The sequence below is a fragment of the Gasterosteus aculeatus genome, chromosome 5 (assembly GCF_964276395.1).
Source record: "Gasterosteus aculeatus chromosome 5, fGasAcu3.hap1.1, whole genome shotgun sequence".
Lineage (NCBI taxonomy): Eukaryota > Metazoa > Chordata > Actinopteri > Perciformes > Gasterosteidae > Gasterosteus > Gasterosteus aculeatus.
This window is the reverse complement of record NC_135692.1, coordinates 17,577,168-17,598,192: the sequence shown is the minus strand read 5'-3', so window position 1 is coordinate 17,598,192 and position 21,025 is coordinate 17,577,168. Positions and strand designations below refer to the sequence as shown.

The 21,025-nt window shown below is 41.8% G+C and overlaps 2 protein-coding genes across 9 annotated transcripts; both read left to right on the top strand.

Annotated features, from left to right (window-relative positions):
• The first annotated feature begins 550 nt into the window (after positions 1-550).
• dpysl4 (dihydropyrimidinase like 4) lies at positions 551-9,427 on the top strand. Of its 4 annotated transcripts, none has more exons than XM_078102743.1 (15): positions 551-1,193; positions 2,440-2,528; positions 2,734-2,918; positions 3,009-3,173; positions 3,542-3,603; positions 3,739-3,819; positions 3,915-3,977; positions 4,130-4,250; positions 4,978-5,134; positions 5,314-5,455; positions 5,664-5,748; positions 5,966-6,051; positions 6,152-6,331; positions 6,730-6,895; positions 7,359-9,427. In XM_078102743.1, the coding sequence occupies exons 1-15, from the start codon at positions 924-926 to the stop codon at positions 7,448-7,450; spliced, it is 1,944 nt and encodes a 647-aa protein (XP_077958869.1). In that variant the 5' UTR covers positions 551-923; the 3' UTR covers positions 7,451-9,427. The 4 variants fall into 4 exon arrangements, with proteins under 4 accessions (XP_077958869.1, XP_040033177.1, XP_040033179.1 ...); XM_040177243.2 differs by having other exon boundaries at positions 561-1,193; positions 3,909-3,977; XM_040177245.2 differs by lacking the exon at positions 551-1,193 and adding an exon at positions 1,447-1,643 and having other exon boundaries at positions 3,909-3,977.
• Positions 9,428-10,528: 1,101 nt separating this feature from the next.
• LOC120819637 (rac GTPase-activating protein 1) lies at positions 10,529-21,010 on the top strand. Of its 5 annotated transcripts, none has more exons than XM_078102739.1 (17): positions 10,529-10,624; positions 11,144-11,267; positions 11,681-11,883; positions 13,026-13,165; positions 14,438-14,510; positions 14,799-14,855; positions 14,925-15,017; positions 15,659-15,794; positions 16,342-16,481; positions 16,883-17,044; positions 18,059-18,154; positions 18,239-18,437; positions 18,864-18,969; positions 19,131-19,263; positions 19,952-20,066; positions 20,397-20,508; positions 20,634-21,010. In XM_078102739.1, the coding sequence occupies exons 2-17, from the start codon at positions 11,174-11,176 to the stop codon at positions 20,677-20,679; spliced, it is 1,905 nt and encodes a 634-aa protein (XP_077958865.1). In that variant the 5' UTR covers positions 10,529-10,624; positions 11,144-11,173; the 3' UTR covers positions 20,680-21,010. The 5 variants fall into 5 exon arrangements, with proteins under 5 accessions (XP_077958865.1, XP_077958866.1, XP_077958864.1 ...); XM_078102740.1 differs by having other exon boundaries at positions 10,531-10,624; positions 20,637-21,010; XM_078102738.1 differs by having other exon boundaries at positions 10,531-10,794.
• The last annotated feature ends 15 nt before the right edge of the window (positions 21,011-21,025 follow it).

The window sequence follows — 21,025 nt, the reverse complement described above, 5'->3', positions numbered from 1 at the left end:
CTGATTGAACTAATGCCTCACTTTGAGGTTTGAGTTAGGTCTAGTTGTAGTGGGTTAGGGTTTGCTCAAGTTATAGTGGAACAGGTTTAGGGGTAGTCTGTTGGACAAATACTTACTTTAGTTGAAAACTAAAGAGATTTTCTTGCTAACATGATCTTACATGATGACTTTGTTATGGTCCACTGATTGCGTGCGTGACTCTGTGTGTGTGTGTGTGTGTGTGTGTGTGTGTGTGTGTGTGTGTGTGTGTGTGTGTGTGTGTGTGTGTGTGTGTGTCTGTCTGTTATAGAGAGATATGAGATGAAGTAAATATGACAGGCAGAGAATCCAGCTCAGGCTTCAGAGCAAGTAATGTCAAGCAGTAATGAGCACTGACCTGTGAGCATCATGTCTATGAAGTCCAACAGTTAAACACGCATTTGCTCTGATGTCACATGATGATGTCACTTTCCTTTTTTAACAAGAAGATGCTCTTCACTTGATCAATAACTGATAACATAGTTGATTGATCAGCCTCCTACAGATTTAGCTTAATAAAGTATTCCCGTGGTCCTCTGTGGAAGCTCCTGCTCTAGTCCTGTCTCACATGTTGCCATAATGACTCTAGTAGGTGAAAACTATAATGATATTTCTGGGTTTGCTGCTGTTTTCTGGTGTTTCTAATTGTACCACAAATAAGGGGTAGTTCTTGAGGTTCAATATGGATTAAACCAACAACCTCCCATGAGAATCAGATTTAAATGTCCTTCTCTTCCTCACACAGCTTTATCAGGACTCCTCCCTCTGATCACTTCCTCTCAGTTTAAGATCACAGTTGCTTGCTCATCCTTGGCCTGCTCCCTGGTCTCCTACTTCATCTGGTATCCTCCCCTCCTCCACTCCTCTTCTTCCTCTTCTTGTCTCGTCTCTGATCAGATCTCTCCATGATGTCTGAGAGGAGGTGTTCTGAGGACGACGACCGCTCCTCTCTCATCTCCCGGCTGGGTTCTGACTCTCCTCGTCCTCGGATGAAGTATGGGGGGATGTTCTGTAGCGTCGAAGGAGCTTTTGAGAACAAAACTCTGAACTTTGAGTCGTTCAGTCCTCAGACGCAGCGTCGTCGAGCTGCTCGACCCCAACCGCAGAGTCCTCATGGGGGAGGGAGAGTGTTGTTTCCCCCCGGACACACCTGGGAGAACCACGGCAAGAGAGAGGTTAGCCAAAACTGTGTCTTTACTATTAATATTGTCATTTACTTGAGGTATTTATGCTTGTATTGCTCTGAGCACTAAGCATTATGACTAGAATTTTCTAATACATTTTTTTTTATTTTTATATTTGCATTGTCATATTTATACTTTTATACAATTAATCCCAACCATTGTATGTATTGTAGCTTTTTAATTGGTGTATCAGTGTATGTATTTTAATAAGATAAAAAATATTTCACGTGATAACATAAAATAAAGATTATGCTCGTCTGCGGAACTTTATTTTGAAGCCCTGAGCCGGAATCCGGGTGGGTATTGCTGGGAACCTGACGTCATTAGCAAAAGCAACAAAAGCAGGCTCAGAGTGTGTGCTGTGTGTGAGCGAATCTATCAGCCGATTGCATATCAATCAGGATGGCGTTCCAGAACAAGAAGAGCAGCGTCAGAACCGCGGTAGGTCCAACCTTAGCCAAACAGACCCAAACCTAACCGAGTCGAACAAAGCCAACCGGGAGTACAGATGGAACAGGGCCGGTTAGCGAGGATGCTGCAGCTCCGCCTGTCAATCATCGACCCGTGAGGACCAGACCGAGACTGACTGGGAGGCTGACCGGGATTTAACTGTGGATCCTATGTGATTTATATGAATATATTTAATTTGATAATCTTAACTGAAACTGATGCTAAAAACGGATAATCCTTCATGAAAAAAATATTTTACTCATCCTAAAATAGGGCATTTTAGAATCCATCCATTGTCAAACCGCTTATCCTGCACACAGCTTCGCAGGGGGGCTGGAGTCAATCCCAGCCAACTTCGGGCGAGAGATGGGTACACCTTGAATTGGTCGCCAGCCAATCGCAGGGCTAACACAGGGACAAACAACCATTCAGACTCACGTCCACACACCTACGGGCTATTTAGAGTCACCAATCACCCTGATCCCCACAGCATGTCTCTGGACTGTGGGAGGAAGCCGGAGTACCCGGAGAGAACCCACGCAGACACGGGGAGAACATGCAGACTCCAGAAAGTCAAAGTTCTTGCTGTGAGGCGACAGTGCTAACCACCACACCACCGTGCCGCCCCATATATATTGATCCGTATTTATAAATTTGAGAATTATCATTTCATATATAATCAAGCACATCAACACAAGCGTGTTCAATAGATATGTTTGACTTGACTTACTGTGTGTTGTATTCATCTTCTCCTGTTTTACCCATAGTTCCTTCTGCATGTTTCTAGGGTGACCGTCTGATAATCAAAGGAGGAAAGATAGTCAATGACGACCAATCGTTCTACGCTGACGTCTATGTGGAAGACGGGACCATCAAGTAAATATATACAGATTATTTTTGATTATTGTGCCACTGGTAATTTGTGGGTAGACCTCCAGGTGATTTGTGGTGAGACCGTCAGTGGTTTTGTGGGTCGATATCCAAGTGATCTTTGGGTAGATCTCCAAGTGATCTTTGGGTAGATCTCCAGGCCCCTCCCACTGTCTACATCCTCACGCTTTCTTCTCTTGGTCTTGACCAGACAGATTGGGGAGAACCTGATCATCCCATCCTGCGTGAAGACGGTGGATGCGTACGGTCAGCTGGTGATCCCCGGGGGAGTCGATGCCAACACCAACCTTCACGCCCCACAGAGAGGCATGAACCCCACAGACGACTTCTACCAGGGAACCAGAGCCGCCCTTTCGGGAGGAACCACCACCATCAGTTAGAACATCACTTATTACCCATCAATACTGTAATAATCTCGCCTCAGGCACATGGAGGAGGTACCAGGGCTGATAGTTGTGTTCACAGTGGACCATGTGCTGGTGGAGCCGGGGGCGAGTTTACTGACAGCGTTCGATCAGTGGAGGGAGGCAGCGGAGGAGAAGTCATGCTGCGACTTCTCTCTACACCTGGACATCACTCGCTGGCATGAAGGACTGTGTGAAGAGCTGGAGATACTCATCAAAGATCAAGGTCTGAAGAACCAATTCTTGGCTTTTCAGTCTATCACTTCCGTCTTTGTGTGTATACATTTGAGGAAACCTGTGATACAGCATTCAATTAAAGAACTGTGACCAGATAAAATTGCTAATACTAAATAACGCAATAATGTCATCAGTAAACTAGAGTTCAATCATAAAATAGCAACATTTATACAATTCTTAGAGGATTCAACTTTCAGATCTGAAGATACTAAGAACCCTAAAAATACTAAAAACCCTGAAGACTCAAGGTACTACAGATATCAAAGACACTAACGATACTCCCAAGAACCCTGAAGACACTAAAGATAGTGACGACACTGTGTGAACTTTGTATTACCTGTAATATTTGTGTTTTAGGTGTGAACTCCTTCCTCTTCTTTATGGCTTACAAAGACAAGTACCAGAGCTCCGACTCTCAGGTCATCTACAATTTTTATTGTTTTTTCGTTATTTGTGTTTTTTGTTGTTGTTGTTGCTGTGCAGTGATTAGTTATGGTTAGTTTATTTCTTATTTCTTTATTTGACTGAATCTGCATCCTGTTTTTGGGTGTCAGCTCTATGAGGCGTTTGGGGTCCTCCGGGATCTTGGGGCCATCGCCCAGATCCACGCAGAGAATGGTGACATCATTGACGAGGTAATACACCTGAATAAAGCAAAGTACAATACATTAAAATCAACTAACTTAGTGGAAAAAAACTGTAAATGTAAACTGGTTTCTTTCAGGAACAGAAGAAACTTCTCTTTCTCGGCATCACCGGACCTGAAGGACACATTTTGTCACACCCTGAGGAGGTACACAAACTTGTAACACACCTGTCATTACACCTGTTAAACATTTGCATTTAATTCTGTAATACTGCCAGTAAAAACCGAGTGCCACTAAGACGTGTCTATTACTGATGATATGTGTGTATTTTTGTGTGGGTTGTTATGCTGTGGTTCAGGTGGAGACTGAAGCTGTTTATCGAGCTGTAACCATTGCCAAACAGACCAACTGTCCGCTATATGTTACCAAGGTGATGAGCAAGTCTGCTGCTGAGGTCATCGCCAAAGCCAGGAAGAAAGGTGAGGTCTTCATCTGTTGTTTATAAGAACCGTTTTTCCCTTTTTTGGTTTTCATTGGTACACTGATCTGCTCCACCACTGGCACCGGTACTGTCTCACAAAACCAAAGACAGTCCTAAAATTCCCAAAAGCTTCAGCAATCAGCAACTCAAGCAAAGTGCCCAGAACTGCATTTTCAGTCATGGTCCACAGTTTTCCACGTTGCTGAAAAGAATAAATAGAAGTTGAATTCCTTCTTCTTCCTGCTAAGTCATGCCACGATTCGTCAGAACCACTTTGAGAATTACTGATGGTTCTCTATGAGTTTTTCTATAGTGACCACAGAAGCTGAAGACTTTCTGACATCTTGATGCTTCAGGAGTCACTGTGATTCACATGAGAGAACTGCATCCCCAGATGACATCCCTCACTGCTCTGGGGCTCCAGTATCATCTTTGATTTCTTTACTTGTTGTTTTTGGAGTTAAACCCCACATTATTGGACTATGAAATAAACCACATCTGCGTTTTCGTATCTGCATGACAGGCTGTTGGGTTTTCATCCACCTGACTGGATACTTGGTGACTGATTGAGCAGGTGGCTAAGGAATCTCTCCTGTAACTACTATGTGACCTCAGGGTCACAGTGGCACCAAAAACCCTTCACTAACATAAGTTTGGCTTTGTTGAAATGGATTTCATAAATAAATATATATAAAAAATATATATCTTAATGTTTTTGTCCTTAGGTATCGTGGTGTACGGGGAGCCAATCACTGCCAGCCTGGCCACTGACGGTTCTCACTATTGGTCAAAAGACTGGCCTACAGCTGCTGCCTTTGTCATGAGCCCACCTCTCAACCGGGATCCTTCAACTCCACAGTACCTGACATCCCTGTTAGCATGGTTAGTACTCATCTACCTCTTTGTTAGCATGGGTAGTACAACTCTATCTCTCTTTTAGCATGGTTATTACGACCATACTTGTCTTTTAGCATGGTCTGCTCTTCTCTGTCATCGTGGGTTAGTGATCAATGTAGCCATAACCTAAATTTCAGCATGAGTGTGTGTTTTCTTTCATCCAGTGGAGACCTCCAGGTGACGTCCAGCGCTCATGCCAGCTTCTCCACAGCTCAGAAAGCAGTCGGTAAAGATGACTTCACTCTGATCCCAGAGGGAACCAACGGAATTGAGGAGAGGATGTCTGTGGTGTGGGATAGAGCTGTGGTAAGATTGAGTCAAGCATGAACATTTAGACATGTTCCATCAAATATACCTTTTTCATATCTGAATCAAGGCTCTAAGGTTAGAGGGTGTTGTATTATACTGTATAAATGTAAATTCTAAACTACTATAAAGTTTATATTTCAAAGGTATTGCGGCAACTTTATGGAGTATGAATGTGCAACTCTTTTGTCATTTTTTTTCTCGGCAGTCCACAGGAAAGATGGATGAGAACGAGTTTGTTGCAGTAACAAGCACCAATGCTGCTAAACTCTTCAACATTTACCCACGTAAAGGTACGACATAAGTCAGATGATGTTACACTGGAGTAAATAAAACCTAAAACAATAAAACATTTACTATTGAAACATTTACTTATGGTTTAGTTATTGTTGTATGAGATGGAATAAACTATGACATTAATATAAAAATAATGCTTCAAATTGTACTGTATTTAAAAGAGTATTCAGACATCTGTAAAACATTAGAGGGGTGTATCTGTCCCGCATTCAGGAAGGATTGCAGTAGGATCGGATGCTGACATTGTAATTTGGAATCCGAAGGAGACACGAACTGTTTCCGCAAAGACTCACAACCTGGTAACAACACTTCAACCTTCATCACGAAGCATCAAAATTCCTTGTCATACGTCTTGAACTGTCCGTCATCCTTCACACCATGCTGCCGTTTTGTGTGCAGATGGTGGAGGTAAACATCCTGGAGGGTTTGGAGTTTCGAGGTGTGGCGTCGGTGGTGATCAGCGGCGGTCGAGTTGTTCTTGAAGACGGGAAACTCAACGTGACCAAAGGTTCAGGGCGCTTCATTTCCAGAAAGGCTTTCCCAGACACTGTCTACAAAAGGATTAGAGCCCGCAGCAAGGTACCTAAATTGCTGCCGGTGACAAGTAAACTACCTTTCCTACTTGATAACCAGTTTAGTTAACCAGCTAGTGGTTAACCAGTTAGATAGTTAACTAAGTGACTACTGGTTAATCTCTCTGGCAGATGATCACTGCTTATAGCATGGTTACCAACCAACTTGCAGATGAAAGTGGCTCAGACTTTGATACAGGATCACAGTCTTTAGCCTGGTAATCAGTGAATTAACTGTCAGATCAACATGTTGTGTACAGGTAGAGGCCAAAAAGCAAAAGCAAACTACTAAAGTCTGTATAGTCTGTTAATTCATTAAACTAGTAGATGTTTGATGGACTGAATTTAATAACTGACCGATCAGTCCATTAGGAATCAGTTTTTCCCAAAACTTGTATATCTCAGATGGCTGAGGCTCGCGGAGTCCCCCGTGGAAACTACGACGGTCCGGTTCATGATGTCATCAGCGTGCCCAAATTGGTCCCACCCACTCCGACCACCAGGGGGCCCACTTGTCCAAAAACCCAGGCCAGTCTCCGAAACCTCCACCAATCAGGATTCACCCTGGCAGGTAGCGTTCACGAACGCTGGGAGCGCACATGTATCTCTAGTATTCTCATCTGAATTATAGATGATTGAGTAGTATTCCGCGTAAACAGCTCAGAACACATACATTTTACAGCCGAGTGCTGCAGTTAAAAATTAAAAATAAGAAGTGTTTCATAACAGTTAAAAGGGTAAACCCAGCCCTTTCTCCGTTGATAAAATTACCCTCCTTCTCTCTTGATTTATCCCCTCAGTAAACATGAGTTTATGGTCTATCTCTACTTTCAAGTCTTAAATACAGAATGTACTGTTACACTGTGTTGCATCATTATTTTAACACAAACCATGATCTTTTTTTTAACTATAACAAACGTTTCTAACAATTGATTCTGATTCTCACCAGCTGTGTCTCAATTGCCTTGGCTGCATCCTTGTAGGACCCAGCCTTCGCGGTAGACCAGTGATTTAGATCATCTTTGTCTGTGCAGGAAACCAGGTTGATGATCACATACCTCGTCGCTCTGCTCAGAAGATCGTGGCGCCGCCTGGTGGTCGATCCAACATTACATCCCTATCTTAAAAGTGTAGAAACAAGCTGTCACGTTGAGTTTGTCCAACACAGCACTGCAGTTTCACCTTCACTACTTGATACAGCCCAACCTTTACAGTTCCTGCAACAGCAGTGCTAAGCCCTCCAACAACGTTACAGTGACCATAATACAACACTGAAAAAAGTGCTAGCAAATAAGTGCTCCAAATTTAAATCCCAAAACTAATACTAAATCATGAAATAATGGTTGTTCAAAATCCACAATCACTGCAATAAGGGTCCTACAACACTGAAATACTATGAAGTATGATAATATTAAACTTGATAAACTAATAAATAAATGACTTCATAAATCATTCACTAACTGTACTTCAATAGAAGTCAGGTAATTACTATTACAATTATTGTACTACAACCCAACATCTCCTACTACTACAATCCTACAACAATGGTACTTCAACCAGACCTCAATGTAACTGGTCTTAGAATCAGTCATTTGAAGTCTGTTAACAGTGACTAATGTATTTCACATCATTTCATTTCATCTGTCCTAAAAATCGTCACTTCATTATCTTCTCTTTGTATCTTATTGTTGTCTGATGAAGGCACATCTGGTAGTAGTAGTACTATGAACTATGAAAAGTATTTTCTGGGTTGGGAAAATAGTGTTTCCTTTAGGTCTTTCATTAACAGATGTGATTATTTCACTTGACTATTGACTGGATAGATTTCCAGTACAGTATTTTTTTTTAGAACTCTGTGACTTGTTTCTCGCTGGTGTTTTTATTATTCACAGCTGACTTCATCTAGAAACGTCTTCCATTCTTTCCATAAACTATTTAATAATAATTTAATATTTATGATTCTGTTTTGGTCTGTGTAGCCGTGATAGCGGTACCCAGCGGTATCTTGGACAAATGCGTCGAGCTTGCCGGATCACAATTGTTTTATTGGTTTGCGCAGCAGTTTTTTCGGTCCTCTCGTTCGCCCCGAGCGTCCGGTCAAGAGTCCTTCTCCGAGTCAGCAGCAGATGATCAGTGTTCATCAGCTGCGCTCATTAACTATCTCCCGGCACCATTCCCCCTTGTTCTCCCACTCTGCAGCTGAGCTAACCACACCGCGCCATGCACATTTTAGTCCTGATGATAGCGAGTCCGTTTTATTCTGGACTGACTGAGTGTGACGCAGCTTTGGTTTAGAATGGACTTCTATAGCACGCCCCCTACAGGATGGAAACTAAACAACTCACCCAGAAATATCTGAAACAGACTTAACATCCCCAGAAATTCAAAGAACAAATTCAAAGATAAACACTTTATCTGTGGCATCCTTTAAGAACTGAATTACAATATGCCATCTACTGCTTTCTCCTGTTGGCCCCGCCCACACATAAACGGAGGAAACGGAGGAACTTCATACACTTCGGCCATACTAGAAAAATAAAGTCTGAAGCATGGCGCAAATATTCAGATTTTTAAGCTCAACTTTTTCTTGAAAGCACAGTAGTATCTTGTAAACACTTGGGCTTACCAATTCATAAACTATTTGTACCAATCCATAGACTTAGTTTACCAATCCCTCTGCTCGGTTTACCGATGTATGCGCTTTGTTTCCTATGTCTGTACAGGGCATCCTGGGATGTCACAGCTGCAGAAAAACACTCTGTTTTTACTGTATAACCTATATGTAATTTTTAACTCTGTGTTCTAAATTGTAAAGCCTTTATTTGATACCATGATCATTTTGTATTTTTTTAAAGTTTTTCTATCTTGGCAGTTTTAGCATCAGTAATTGTAGTGTTCAGAAAGACGTCAGACACGTTGGTGCCAAGTTGTTGCTGTAGTTATATATTGGATCCAACATAGCATCCTTATTTAACTACAGTACAGACTCAGTTTCAAATCAAGGAGTGATGTGCATTTGTTGTTGTTTTTGATGTTGTTATTGTTCCTGTGAAGAAAATAGAACTACTAAGTGAGATGTGCATGAATAAACTGTGAATTGAAACCCTGCAGAGTAAAATGTTGGTTTTTGTACATCACTGATGTTTTGCAGGTTTAATGTAGACAATGTTTACCATCCAATGTCAGCGTGTTGTTAAGTATTGGTGAACACGGATGAATGTCATCAAGGACCCGTCACTCGTACGTGGTTACTACTTGTCTAGCCCTTGCAGCAACAGTTCGATTTTGCCAAGACTATTCAATTCAATTCAATTCCATTCTATGAATTGTATTATGTATAGCCCAAATTAGCCCCAGAGGGCTTTACAGTCTGTACACTTGCGACATGCTGTGTACAGACCAAAACCCTCACATCGGCACAGGAAAAACCCTTCGACGGGGAGAAAAAAGGGAAGAAACCTTAGGGAGAACGTTGGAGGAGGATCCTTCTCCCGGAATGGACGAACTGCAATGGACGCCATGTTGTACAGAATGAACAACATAAAAGATGTACAATAGGTTCAATTCCTACGACAGTCAAATACACATATTATGCTTTTGAATTACTCATGCATTCTTGATCAGCTCCTGCTCATCTTCCTTTAACTTTATTTGCTCTGTTGAACGGGTTGTGCTGGTTTGTTTTGTCACCACGATATTAATGCAATGATGCCGCTCGATAAGTCTGACAATCACCAGAGGAAAATACACTTCATCCTGATAGAACTATAAGATACCTACATTTCGATATAATCCATCTAATAGTTGTTAAGATATTTAAGTGAACAACACCAGCGTAGGTTTCATGGTAGGATTTAAAAATGTGATACATATTGGATGTTGATATATTTCAGTGGTGTGTGTTTTATCATAAATTATGTGTTCAGATTATACAAGTATAGATATATTCTATCACCAACAATACTAACTAACCTGACTTTAAATAGAAAGAGTGTGATTTTAAAAAGGAAAGGTAAAGCATTTTATTAGATCGTCTGAGCTCAAAGACAAACGTAAGTACACTGTACTAATTAATTTGTGTTGTCATTTTTATTGATATTATTTGTTATTTACGCGACCCTGTGTGCAGGATAAGGGGTTTGACGATGGATGGATGGATGAATTTGTTATTTATTCATTCAACAGACCACTGATGGGGCAGCCGCACCGATGACATCATCACCAATAGGAGGAGCAAGTGACGTCACGGAGTCGCGGACCCAGGTTCCTCCTGTTATGCAGCTGATGAGCTGCGACCTGCGTGAGTTTAAAGTCTTGATTCCCCCGTTCGTTGGTCGGTGGATCGATGGATGCACTGGTCCATTGATAGACTGATCATCTCAGCTGTGCGCTAACGGATCGTGCATGTATTTTTTTTTAATCTCGAACCGCTGCGTTCTTGCCGAGAGCCGCACGTGCAGTGATTACTCTGTAATTAAGATTTCTGTTTGACGTCAATACGTTTGGTGTTGGAGGCTATAAAGTGCTCTTGTGATTAATGACCCTGGGCATATTTTACACGTTTTTGTTTGAGGGACATTCAATGCAGAGCTTGTTTTCGTTCTTTATTTTTTACTTTTTTTGCCCCATTCATGCGCGTGGTGTGACGTCACCTACAAGGTTCCACCCGAGTACTTTTCATGCAACCTCTAACAGTTAAAATACCATATACATATATATAAAAATCTGTAATGTTGATTCTAAATAATTTGTCCCGACTGGTTGACTGGGAATTAAATTACATTTATTTTTTAAATAAATATTCATTGTGAATTTGCAGGAACTCTGGGGAGAGGAGTCAGAGGTGAGAATGATGGAAGACTCTCGGCACATGGTAGAGGAGGTGTTGGCTCTTTGTCTTCAGAGGATCACTGTGGAGGAAACCAACATGAACACTGAGCGCGGTGAGACATCATCTCTGATTCAGGGACAGTTTACAGGTTATTTACTGCCAATCAACAGTGAACTTCAGATTCCTCTCGGTCCATGATGAAGTTCTTTTAGGCCTCTGAGATGTCTTCTTGTTTTCTTACTTCTGGCATAAGGCCTCTTCATGGGATTAGTTTCTGTAGAGATTCTGAGGGGACAACATGGGGCCAAAGGTGTCTGGCTCTGTGTCCATGGGCAAGATCCCCCCCAACATGCTCTTGTAGCTGACTTTGGTGTGTGAGTGTTAGCTGCTGGTGGGCAAGTGACTAAGTGTGTGGTAGCTCCTGCCATCAGTTTGTGAATGGGTGATAATGATGTTTCCATTCATTGTCCCAGCCCCTCACTCTCCAGATTGTTTCTGTTCACTACAAACACGCACTTCTTTCAGAGTTCATACAAGTGGTGAAGAACGTGGAGGCTGTGAGGAAGCGATGGCTTTATGCCGAGATGGAACTGAAGAAATACAAAGAGCTGCTAGTTAAGTCGGACGTCGCCAAAGCTGCTCTGGAAGTCAAACTGAAACACGCTCGAAACCAGCTAGACGTGGAGATGAGGAAACGCTACAAGATGGAAGGAGACTATCACTACCTGGTGAGTCCCATCACAATTTCACACATGTTAGTGACACCTCCCATGGAGGACCAACTCTTTAGATTCATATTTATAAATTAACATAACATTAGGATGTGTTTCCTCCGGTCAGAATCTTCTTAATGGAGAATTAAGAATTAATGGAGAGTTTACAAAGACTTTTGGTCTTCCTTTGTACTCTTATAACACATGTTATTGCAGCAGTTTTACGGCTCCTCCTCTTTCATCTTGACCAGTCAATGAAAGAGGACCATATGCAACATTTTTGCACTGTCCTCAGGCGCGTGTTAATCGTTGTTCATGTTGTTCATCTCTGTAATTGTTCACCCAAACCCAGGGCCCGCTATCCATGCTCCCACCGTCTCTAATCTGTTCAATGATTTTTGTGATTGTAAATCCCTGGGCTTTCTACATGTCAATATCTGTAGTTTGTTTCCAAAACATAAAATCTTGGGTGCACATTGCAAACCCTGATGTTCTGGCTATCTCTAAAACATGGCTTAAGAAAGGTGTTTCGGTTCTAGAAATCCGAATTCCGGGCTACAATGTCTTCCGTCAGGATAGAGCCACCAAAGGTGGCAGCGTGGCTATATTTGTAAAAGACCATTTGCAATGTTTTATGCTGTATAAAGTCCCAAAGCAATTTGAACTGTTACTGTTAAAACTGTCAACAAATTTCACTCTGTCTGTTGCAGTTTGCTATAGACCACCCTCTGCTCCAGCATGCACATTAAGAGCGCTCGGTGAACTGTTGGCCCCTCACAATACTGCCACACTGATCGGTATTCTCACTAACACTCAATCAAACTACCGATCTGGAGTCAAGATTTGAGTAATTACGGTGCCATTGCATGCGTTCGCTCCTTACTTGCTGACCAGCCCTCACTTCTCTCTTCCATACTTCCTGCCTTTATTTTGTACGTAGTGTTTATTAATTTAACTATGTTTTTAGCCATGTGTTTGTCATACTGTATTGTGTCTGTGCTGTTCGTGTCACTTGTGTGGACTGTGCTACTACCTCTTGGCCAGGTCCTCCTTGTAAATGAGAATTGGTTCTCTATGGATTTTACATGGTTAAATAAATTAAAAGAATGCAGCCTGCGAAAGGCGCTGATAGCACCTTCTTCTCGTCTAATTTGCAGCAGAGGCAGATGCAACTCATGTGTGACATCCTGGTCCACGACAGCAGATCCAGTGCCTGTCTGAATGCTGAGCAGAAATCTCTTTGGGCCACATTTGAACACAAAGGAGGAAATGTGACTCTGCACCGACGCAGCAAACGGTAGAGAAACGCTCTGTTTGTAGACTTGTCCCACCTGTTCTTCCTCCTCCTCATCCACTCTTCACAGATCAGACCCATTAAGGTTCCTATCCCGCTGCTCTTCTTGCTTTTGGGTTTCCGTCACTCTTGATTGTATTAACTCTTCTGCTCTGACCTCCACAGTTAAATCCTGACGTTCCTCTACAGTCTGCTCAATCCTGGTGACTATCACAGTGGTTTTGAGACCAAATAATTGTGTATATGGAAATCTCTGAGGTGAAGCTCATTAGGCCTCTAATGTTGGTCTTCAGCTCTCAGTAGGTTGCTGCTTCCAGGAAGCCTTGGTCACTGGTGCGGGCTTCGGTCTCACATGGTGGCTAAGCCCTTCTGGTTGGATGAGTTTACAGTGCTGCTTGCGTGCAGGTCCTGTGTTAGTTTCAATTCTTTGTAGTCATTCCTTTGGAAAGATATACTTTGTTGTGATGGCCTCTACTATCGATACTGTGGATATTATAAAAGAGGAGATGTTCCTATCCTGGAGTTGTGCTTAATTCCCCATGACAATGTGGACAAACATGTGGATCCCTGTAATACTTTCTTACATTTCAAATCAAGATTACAGTGGCTCTGAAGTGCAAAACACAACAGCAAACAGGAAAGCATGACACTGCTCGGGGACCGGAGTCAGATTCCTTGGCGTGAGGAATTGGATGTGTGGCGGGAGTGCGTGACACTTGAGAGCCCTGGTATCATTTCCTGTTAAAAGACAGGCACTCAGTCTGTCCAATCAGAAGGGTCCGTCCTCTGCTATAAGGCCCTACCCTTTCCGTAAGAAGTTAATTTCGTTGTGTTTTTCTATTTGCCGTTGTGTTTTGCACTTCAGAGCCACCGTACAAGATCCTTGTGTGTGAGTAATACATATTCTACCAGAAGCTTATAAAGTAGTTGTGACTGATGGTGGACACATAAACCTTCTCCAAGTAGCTCTCAGTGGTTGTTTGAAAAGAACATCAGATGTAGTCTGTTTCCATCCCAATTAATTAAAGAAATAAAAACACTTCCAACCTGGACTAAGAAACTGTGACGAGTACTCCGGTAACATGACAAGTTTAAGCATTTCCGAAGTTTGAGGGAATCAATTTCAAAAGGTCTTATCTGGTGCTCGTTCAATATGAAAAATGTTTCAAGGATATTTTTGGAAAAGTTCTGGGTGTTAATTCAGGGGATTGTGGAGTTTAGTAGCTTAGTTGAGATCCACGATTTAATATAGGTTTCTTCTTTTTTTTCATTCAGGTTGTGTGTGATTGATGAGTCATCTTTCCTATCCCACTCGGACATCAGCTACGACAGGACTGATGATGACGTGGTACGATCGATCAATCAATTGAAACCTATCCTTGCAAAATCATAGCACGTTTTTTAATTTGGTTTCTATTCTCCAGCTGCCTGTTAAAATATACTTGCTAAAAGTGATTAATTTAGACATTATGTCTAGGTCAATTTAAAATGCACTACATTAACTCCAGGTAGTCTTTCATGGTTTTACATTGATAGTAGATCAAACACCCTGAGACTTGATAATTTAAAAAGTATATTCAAAATTGTGTTTTGCATTCAAAATCAGCTTGATGTGGTATTAGTTCATGTTTATTAGGATGTGGACACAACTACTACTATCAAACCCCTGAGATCCCGAGCCAGAGAGAGGAGGGTAAGTGTTCCACAGATGTTCTCTGAGCTAAGCGGTCCTCGGTTCTGACGTTCCATTGGTTCTCTGCAGCGCTCCTCCATGGGACTGACCGTCACCGCTCCATCTGGGAGAGGAAAAAGCGGAAATGTTTCTGCAGAGCTGCTGGAGATGAAACCTATAGAGGTGAAGAGCTTATGAAAACGTGTTGGAGGAGGTACTCCGATCCTTTCACTCTCACTTCTTATTTACTTGAAAACCAATTAATGTAAATGCAAGACATGGAAGAGACCACTAAAGAAAACAATAGTTTTTTAAACCGCTTAGAATGAGCCAATGTTCGTGTGTCAGCTTTCATCCATTCATTGGCTTCCCTATATTTGGGGAAGAGGCCGTTCTAGACATCTTTAAATGAGTCCTGCGGGAACCAGACCAGATGTACAATCTCTCCAGCGTAGTCTGGCGCCACCGGGGGGTATTTTATTCCTATTATGGAAGACAAACGACACTTTCATAGTCTTCAGGCTTGTACCCACGACCACGGTACCCTGTATTTCCACAAGAATCCCTTTGGGACATGGTCAAAGACCTTCAACGGGATCGGCAAACTCCTCCAAAAGACCTGCCAGGATCCAGCGCTGGTCCACCGGTCCAGGAAATAACCCACATTGTTCCCCCTTCCCTGATTGCTCACAGGACTGATGTGAGAAAGAATAATTTTCTTACTCCACACCCATTTAGCAGAGAAATGGGGCCTCAAACGGCTCCTCTTTCTGATCTCTTTACTTTTCGACAAGTGGGAGACTAAAGCTTACTTTGTAACTCAGGAGGTCAACACGTTGATGAAGGAGCTGCTTAAGACTCCCGAGACTGGCAATAACATCGCCATGAGGACTGGAATCCCACGAGAGAACCCTGAGAACCTGGTCTATTCCGTGGAGTGTGCCAGCTCAGCCACAGGAGGTGATTGTAGCGGTCGGATTGGTCCTTGTGCTCGGTCTTTGGGGTATAGATCAGTTTATAACTGGAAGGACTCTCCATTTGATGTTGCTCCTGTTTTTTTCCAGTTGAGTAACTGCTGCTTTTTGGGTTTTTTTTCTATTGACCACGCTGACTTTGTCATTCTTTCATTAGAAATCAATCCATTTTTTTATAGTTTGCACTAAATATTAGTTTGCATCAGAAGCTGCAATAGCAGTCCAAATAATGGCACAAGTTTTTTTTTTTTAGTTAATTTAGCAACTATATAGGTACCTTTTTTTGATAAAATCCCACATGTAAATATTCACATTTTTATGCTGCAGTAGATTCATCATCCCAAAAGATCCTTCACCATATTTAGAGCCTGTGCTACGTTCTTGCATGGATACTGTAACTATTTTATGAATAATTCAATTTACTAGTACTATTGTATATAAATATTTGCTCCTATCCAAGCTGCTCATTCAAGTCTGGTGAGTTGGTATCACAAAACCTTTGACTGATTGGTATTGTAACGTGTGTTTGTCAGACCAAACCTCTGTCTGGTTTCCCTGTGATGAGACCACGCTGGAACCTGAAGGTGAAGCAAAGCTGGAGAGATGTGCTGTTAGAGCATTGTCCGCCTGCAGAGAGGAGAAAACCACAGCCCATGTCTTCCTTTCTAAAACTGTATGAACACACACACACACACACACACACACACACACACACTGGTTCATGTGTGACCCTTCTTTAATAATTTGGATATCAGTTCCAGACATTTAATTTGACCAAAGGATAGATCACAACTAACGACGGTCCAGTTTTCTACCTAAAGTTTCCATGGATTTAAAAGTCAAATGTGAATATGAATCCGGAATGTCTGCTTCTTCAATAGTATTTGTGACCTGAAAGTCTTTTGTGAAGCATTTACTAATTTTATTAAGTGACCATTGAAGAGCATAATATGAAGAGCATAATATGAAGAGCAGATGAGTGGGATGAACTCTAGGAATATGTAATTTATTTCTAAAGTTGATTTCCGAGGTTACAGCTGCCGAGAGGGTCGACGCTCATGCTTCTCTCTCCAGGTGATCCGGCCCGAGATGTGCCTGCCCTGTGGGAAAAGACTACGCTTTGGAAAGATGGCAGTGAAGTGCAGGAACTGCCGCACTATCGCTCATCCAGAGTGCAAACTGAAGTTGAGTGACCGCTGCTCGGCCACAACCCTGACAGGAAGTTCAGCTCAGCAGGTACCTCTAATGAAATTAATATGCTCATAACCAAAGACTTGGTGATGTACACTGAGCTCCTCTTGCCTTGCACTCCTTTACTTCTCCTAAGTAATGCCACAGATAAGCTCTTGATTCTTCAGATGCCAATGATCTCACAAATTCATAAAATATGCCTCTTCTCACTGGCGAATAAGAGCTGCTATGGAGGCTAATGAAGGGAAGAAAAATGTCAATCATCTTCAGGTAGTTTCTGATGTACATCCTTACCGTTCATTGTAACCGCGCTGCTACAGGTTGTGTACCTCCTTGATGAACCAAATGGGCATCATTAGACTAAATCATACTTGTGGAGATGTTTCTTTTTCTCGTATCACAAGGAGAATCCCACCTCATCTGCTCAATGTTTTGAACAATGCCTTTACTGTGGTTTGGCAATATTAGGGTAGTTTTGACATGCGAAAGTGTCTCATTCATGCGATGGATTATTCTTATTTGCTGAAGCTCAATAAGCTGAACTTCTCATACTGGACTAACTTCACTAGCTCCACACTTGGCGACTTTTTTTCTATTCCTTCATCATATCAATTCATATGGCATGTATTTATCATTTTTAACTTTATTATTCATGTTTGTTCTTTAACTGGCATATTTTATCAGATAATTTCTGATGTGTTTATACTGTATATACATTTTCTTAAATTGCAATGGCTTTATGTAAGATCATTTATATTATCCACACTTTATAAGAATGCTCAGCTTCCATTTTGCTCTTTTACTACCCACCAGGTTATGATTCTTTCATGTCCATTTGAAGAAAAGATGAATCCACTGACCATTCGAAGGCTTCAACCTTTTCGCTTATTGGTTCACAAACAAGATCATTTTTTGGTGCAGTTACATCAATCCACCTCCAACAATTTAGTTTCCTCCTATTTCACAATAAGAGACCAGAGTTCAAAAATGAGCAGGAGATTAAAGCAGAACATTCACAGAAACACACACAGCATATTGTGGCTTTTTTGTCCTCTTCAGAATTCGTTGGAGGATTTTGCCCCTGTCACCAACCCCCGAGTTCCTCTTCTGATTGTGGACTGTGTGACTGAGATTGAGAGAAGAGGCCTGGACGAGGTGAACTTGTCCTCAGTCAGTTTTCACATATACATTGTTCCCTCTGGTTCATCGGCACTTCAGCTTCTGATGGTCTGTGTGTAGAGAGGACTGTACAGAGTTCCTGGAGGAGAGCGTCTAGTGAAGGAACTCCGAGAACGATTCATCCAGAGGAAAACTCCGCTCATGCTCAATAAGGTCCATGACATTCACGTGCTGTGTGGCCTGCTGAAAGACTTCTTGAGGAAACTCGAGGAGCCTCTGATCCCCTTTAGACTGCACAAGACCTTCATGGAGGCTTCAGGTAGGAAGGTTGAAGCTGCTCACATAGTTGTATTGCAATTTAGCCTTGATCTATAGATAAAGAACTTGTCAATGTAGTTTACATTTCATTTTTCAGTTAGATGAGGCGTTCTTTCAAAGTGACCTGCGATGAGTGCATTTAACCAGGAGGGAACAAATCGTAACAACAAGAATAATTCAATTTCATTACGAAAGCCAAACTACAAAGTGCTATGATTAAGAGCCATCGTAATTCCTAATAAAGCTCTACCTAGTCCAGGTATAGTGGGTAGAGGTGCTACATAGTCTGGGTGTGGTTGGTAGAGGTGTGTTTTCATCAGCTGTCCCGACGTTATTGGGTAGTTGAATGAATTCAGTTTGAACTGGTCTCCTCTGGGAGCACCCGTGTGTGTGATGATCCAACGATTGCCGGGTGTCTGTGTTTTAGAGCTGGCTGATGAAGATAACAGCACTGCCATAATGTATCGGGCCATCTCAGAGCTGCCAGTGGTCAACCGACACACACTGGCGTTTCTCATGCTTCACTTGCAGAAGTAAGAGCTTTTTATCTGATGGAAAATCCCCCCCAAAAAAGTGTATGTATGTATACTGTATTTCTCTGCTGGGGGAGATACATTCCTTTATGTTAATTAAGCAGCACAGATGTAGAAAAGTGGCTACTGTTGTTATAGTGCCCTTTGTCACCGTTATTTAGGGTTATGAGGAGTCCTCTGTGTCAGATGGACAGGAATAACTTGTCCAGGGTGTTTGGACCAACTATTGTGGGACATGGGATGTCTGAGCCCACTTCCACAACCATCTTGAGAGACATAAACACTCAACCAAAGGTTTGCTTCTTCCTATATGTCTTATTTATAATATGTGGATATGGAAATAACGGGTATTTATCATTGAGGCATTTTTGACATCAGATAAACATTTTAATAACGTTATGGCAACAACTTGTACAATAAAGTCTGACAACCTGTCATTGGACCTTCACAAAAACAACAGCAAGAAATAGATTAATTTGCCAATTGTACAGACAAAATAATAAAATGTCATGTATAGTAAATACATATTGCAGAAAGTGTAAATATAATGAAAGCAAAAAATGCTATATTGATAAAAAGGACTTCTCATGAGCACAGTAACAGTTGATGTCAGCAGGAGACATGGACCAGATGTATACAAGACACTTTGAAACCTTCAGCCAGTGAAAGCACAGAATGCAAGGAATAAACTAAGTTAGTAATGTGCATTCAGTTGGACATAAATTTGTAGAGAAGGTGAGAGTAAATGGAGAGGGACTCATTATATCCTAGTCCAGGGGCTGGTTCAAGGTAGCCCCGGCAGCCCCAAGTACCCTATCTAGCCATACACAAACCTGCAATCAATCTTAAATATATAACCGTAAGTGTTGTAGTACAAAATCACCCAACTGATGAGTGACTAGTCTTACTTCCTGATCTTTGTTGTATTAATAGTGTCCGTCTTCGTTCTCAGTGTTGTATTTGGCCTGCTGCTGTTCCTCAGGTTGTTTGCCACATGTTGTCCCTCCCTGAAGCCTACTGGAGACGTATCCTCACTGTCCAGACCGATAAGATCTCCTCATCCACCACTAAAACCCACAGCATGGATGATGCAAATGGTGGGTATTTTTATTATAGCGCATGACACTCTGTTGATGGCTTTTATCACTGGTCTAATTGGCTTCTTTTGTCTCCTTACGTTTCCCCATTCCACTTTACCAGTACTAGTTATTTTAACCGCTGCAAAGTTCCTGTATGGTTAGACACTCATGAATCCATCTAATTTACAAATCGTGACATATGGTGTAACCATGCATGCAGTCACTCATCACTGCGAAGTCACTACACTGCTGTTCAGCTGGAGAGTGGTTGTTAGTATTGATGTAGTAGTAATGTTAATATTGCTTTACTGTGTGTAACCATTAAAGGTAATGTTGCTCTTTTACCAGTTCGGTTGTTTGAGCCATTAACGTCTCCAGAGTTAAACGGCTACAACCAAATTCCCAGCAGAAAAACTCTGAGAGGCAGAACAAGGAACCCTGGCAACATCCCAACCACCATGTAAGACCACAACAGATCACTTACAACTGCCTGGTTAGATCATCCACGCATTTAGCTACTGCTCTATACAACTTGTGACTAAAAACACTCGTAGAAGTTGTTTACTTTTGTTTCTTTCTGTCCAGAAGTCGAGCAGAAGGAGGGTGGAGGTTCTTTACCTCCCCCAATTGATCAGCTGACCTGAACCACATCCAGACCAGACAGTCTATACATATTTGTAATCCTATACATAATCTGTTCTTACCCATATGATACTGTGGCCAGGGGGTAGTACCTTCTCAATATTGTGTGTGCAGTCGGTACTACCTGCTAATTTAATGTTGTTGTCCTCAATATGTGGTCTTCTCTCACAGTTCCAGAAGTCTGAAGAACCAGTCAAAGGACTTTTCTCTCTGCCGTCTGCTGTAATGAATGAAATGTAAATCTTAGTGTATTTAAATAACTGTTGTAAAACAAGCATTGGTTTCAAAATAGTAATTGTAATATTTATTTTTAATAAAATCATTTACGTTTACCT

What these genes read in the sequence shown, in the direction of transcription:
- dpysl4 (XM_040177243.2), top strand. Translation starts at nt 924, where the DNA reads ATGATGTCTGAGAGGAGGTGTTCTGAGGACGACGACCGCTCCTCTCTC. An exon ending in GTGGAAGACGGGACCATCAA is followed by an intron (nt 2,529 to 2,733) that starts GTAAATATATAC and finishes GGTCTTGACCAG; the next exon opens with ACAGATTGGGGAGAACCTGA. An exon ending in ATGGTGACATCATTGACGAG is followed by an intron (nt 3,820 to 3,908) that starts GTAATACACCTG and finishes GGTTTCTTTCAG; the next exon opens with GAACAGAAGAAACTTCTCTT.
- LOC120819637 (XM_078102738.1), top strand. Translation starts at nt 10,729, where the DNA reads ATGTATTTTTTTTTAATCTCGAACCGCTGCGTTCTTGCCGAGAGCCGC. An exon ending in TGCCAGCTCAGCCACAGGAG is followed by an intron (nt 15,795 to 16,341) that starts GTGATTGTAGCG and finishes TGTGTTTGTCAG; the next exon opens with ACCAAACCTCTGTCTGGTTT. An exon ending in GGCAACATCCCAACCACCAT is followed by an intron (nt 20,509 to 20,633) that starts GTAAGACCACAA and finishes CTTTCTGTCCAG; the next exon opens with AAGTCGAGCAGAAGGAGGGT.